The sequence below is a fragment of the Fukomys damarensis genome, unplaced genomic scaffold (genome assembly GCF_012274545.1).
Source record: "Fukomys damarensis isolate Sample0158 unplaced genomic scaffold, DMR_v1.0_HiC HiC_scaffold_27, whole genome shotgun sequence".
Classification (NCBI taxonomy): domain Eukaryota; kingdom Metazoa; phylum Chordata; class Mammalia; order Rodentia; family Bathyergidae; genus Fukomys; species Fukomys damarensis.
Window position 1 is genome coordinate 29,827,493 of NW_022900939.1, and position 2,370 is coordinate 29,829,862.

At 40.3% G+C, this 2,370-nt stretch overlaps 1 protein-coding gene across 7 annotated transcripts in view; it reads right to left on the reverse strand.

Moving 5' to 3' along the window:
- Secisbp2 (SECIS binding protein 2) overlaps window positions 1-2,370 on the reverse strand; it is a 40,227-nt gene that overhangs the window by 33,146 nt on the left and 4,711 nt on the right. For all 7 annotated transcript variants that reach the window (XR_777007.3, XM_033756461.1, XM_010607593.2 and 4 more), the window contains exons 3-4: window positions 554-803; window positions 173-308 (exon numbers count right to left, since the gene is read on the reverse strand). Coding sequence is in view for 6 of the 7 variants with exons in the window: in XM_033756461.1 (XP_033612352.1) it covers window positions 173-308; window positions 554-803 (386 nt within the window). In the remaining variant the exon portion in view is untranslated. The remainder of the gene's footprint in view (window positions 1-172; window positions 309-553; window positions 804-2,370) is intronic.

A 2,370-nucleotide genomic window follows, 5' to 3' on the forward strand; every position in this document is an offset into this window, starting at 1 on the left:
GAAAAAAAAAAAAAAAAAAAAAAAAAAAAAAAAATCATAGGAAGTCTGATGCCCTCAGCTGTGTTGGGTTCTGGGTCTCACTTCCTGGTAGTCACAATGAACAAGTCCATAGAAACAGTGATGCTTGTGGAGTAGTTTTACATTACACTATACAGTCTTATGCTATTTTTACCTGGCTTCAATCTGTTCTCAGCATGAGTGGACAAATGGTAGAAACCTCTAGCTGACTTTACCTCAGATGATATTGTACCATCAGTCCTTTTAAACTTTTGCTCACTGTATGTTTTTTTCTCATCACAGGTTTTTTTCTGCAGGAAAGATTAAAAAACAACATGAAACAAGACTACCACCACAAGAAAAGTTTCAAATACCAAATTAGTAAGTATTCACAATTAATTTTTTAAAAAGTTAGACCAAATTATTTTAAAACGCTAAAGGCCACCCACACACAACAGAGAGTAAAGAGCTTAAATATCATGTGAAAACATACCAATTCCTTACTTTTGCACAATAAAGCAGCCCACTTGAGAATACAAAACAAGCATTTCCTCACCTTAAATGGAGCTTTCAATTCTTGTGGAAGAGCGCACACGTGTTCATTTTGGGGCTTCATGGTCTGAAAACCTTGGTAATGACTGGGTTGGCTGTAACCATACCGTGAGGCGGGCATTGAGCACACATTCTGTGTAGACTCAAGAGTATACGAAGAATAGGCGTACGGATGGAGAGTGATCTCTGAAGATAAATACTGTGGTGGAAATGCTGAAGTTCTAAAGGCCATGTCTTCTGTATATACTTTTTGTCTAAAAAGTGTGAATTTTAGTTGTATATTTCATAATACAAAACAAAGATCTTAAAATTTTCTGCTGATTTTAATATTTAACTTTTTTTTTAGATCACTTGCTCTAGTCCTAGATAGAATAGCCCTCACTAAAAGCCAAATGAAACCTTTTTCTCTCCTTGCAAAGAAAGCTGGCCTACATCTATTTTTTCTCTCTCTCTCTCTCTCTCTCTCTCTCTCTCTCTCTCTCTCTCTCTCTCTTTTTATTTTCTTGTGGTACTGGGGATCGAACTTGAGTCCTTGTGAGGCAGGTGGCGGAGCCACTGAGCTAAATCTCTGGCCCTTATTTTCTTTCTCTTTTTTTTGAATTAATGAGCTGGAAGTCCACAAGCAATGCCAACACAGGCAGAACATGTTCTAGCAGTTTTTGGCTCTCCTGCTGTCAAGTACACTGTCAACTACATACTTGACTACATCTCACGATGCAACTGCGGCCAAGACCATTCCTTTTGCTGAGGGGATGCCCAAGAGCTCATGGGTCTCTCTCCTGAGGCTCCTGTCGATGTGTTCTCCATCCTTTCCCTGTTCCGAGCTCTCCAGTACATCCAATGCTGCACAATGACTGCAAGGGCCAGGCTACAAAAGGGACCCCACACAGCACGGAGCCAGGAATCACATGCTCTACAAACAAGACAAGCACTACCTTGGTGAACTACTCATGCCTTAATTTATTCAAGTCGGTAGACTAAACCAAAATATAACTCATGATTGATTTGCTTTAGAAATTTGGTGTGAGAAGACTGGAAGTTTCAACTGAAAGCTGATACAATTACAAAATGCTAAGCAGCTGAGTAAAATATAAATCATAACCATCTGTTTCCAACAAAGAGACACCAGGAGATGTTTCTGTGAATTTCCAGAACTCTGTCAAAGTGTACTGGTACACAGAAAGGCAGGAAAATTCAAGCCTAATCATGACACATCCCATGTGGTCCTCTGAGTGCCAGGAGATATGAACATATGCACCATTTAGCAGAAATCAGATTTCTGATCTGCTGCAAGTAAGAGACTCCTCTTAGAAGGGAATACTACAGGCTGCACCTGCAACACATGAATGAGGTTTGCTGTGCTCCCTTCTAGTCTTCTTCACACTGTCTCGTTATCACTGTAGTAATCCATGACATTCTACAATAAACTCTTGATCCCATGAGATCTTTGAAAGCCACTTAATTCTAACAGTGAAATATCCCAATAAAACATGAAAGCTTGGGCTAGGGATTTAGCTCAGTGGTTTGGTGGCCTGCCTTGCAAGTGCAAGGACCTGAGTTCAATCCCCAGGACCAAAAAAAAAAAAAAAAAAAAGAGCACAGAACTAGTTCTTGCTACAGAAGAGAGATTCAAAGCTTCATCGCATCACCTACAGGCTCCTGTGAGTTCTCAGCTTGATTCTGCTAGTGGCTCAGCAAGTTGCAATAGAAGGTGAAGAATCTGTTCTCCATAAGAAAAGATGGGCAGGGCTGGGGATTTATCTCAGTGGTGCCTTGTCTTCTGCCTGGCAAGCTCCCCACCCCACCAAAAAAAAAAAAAAA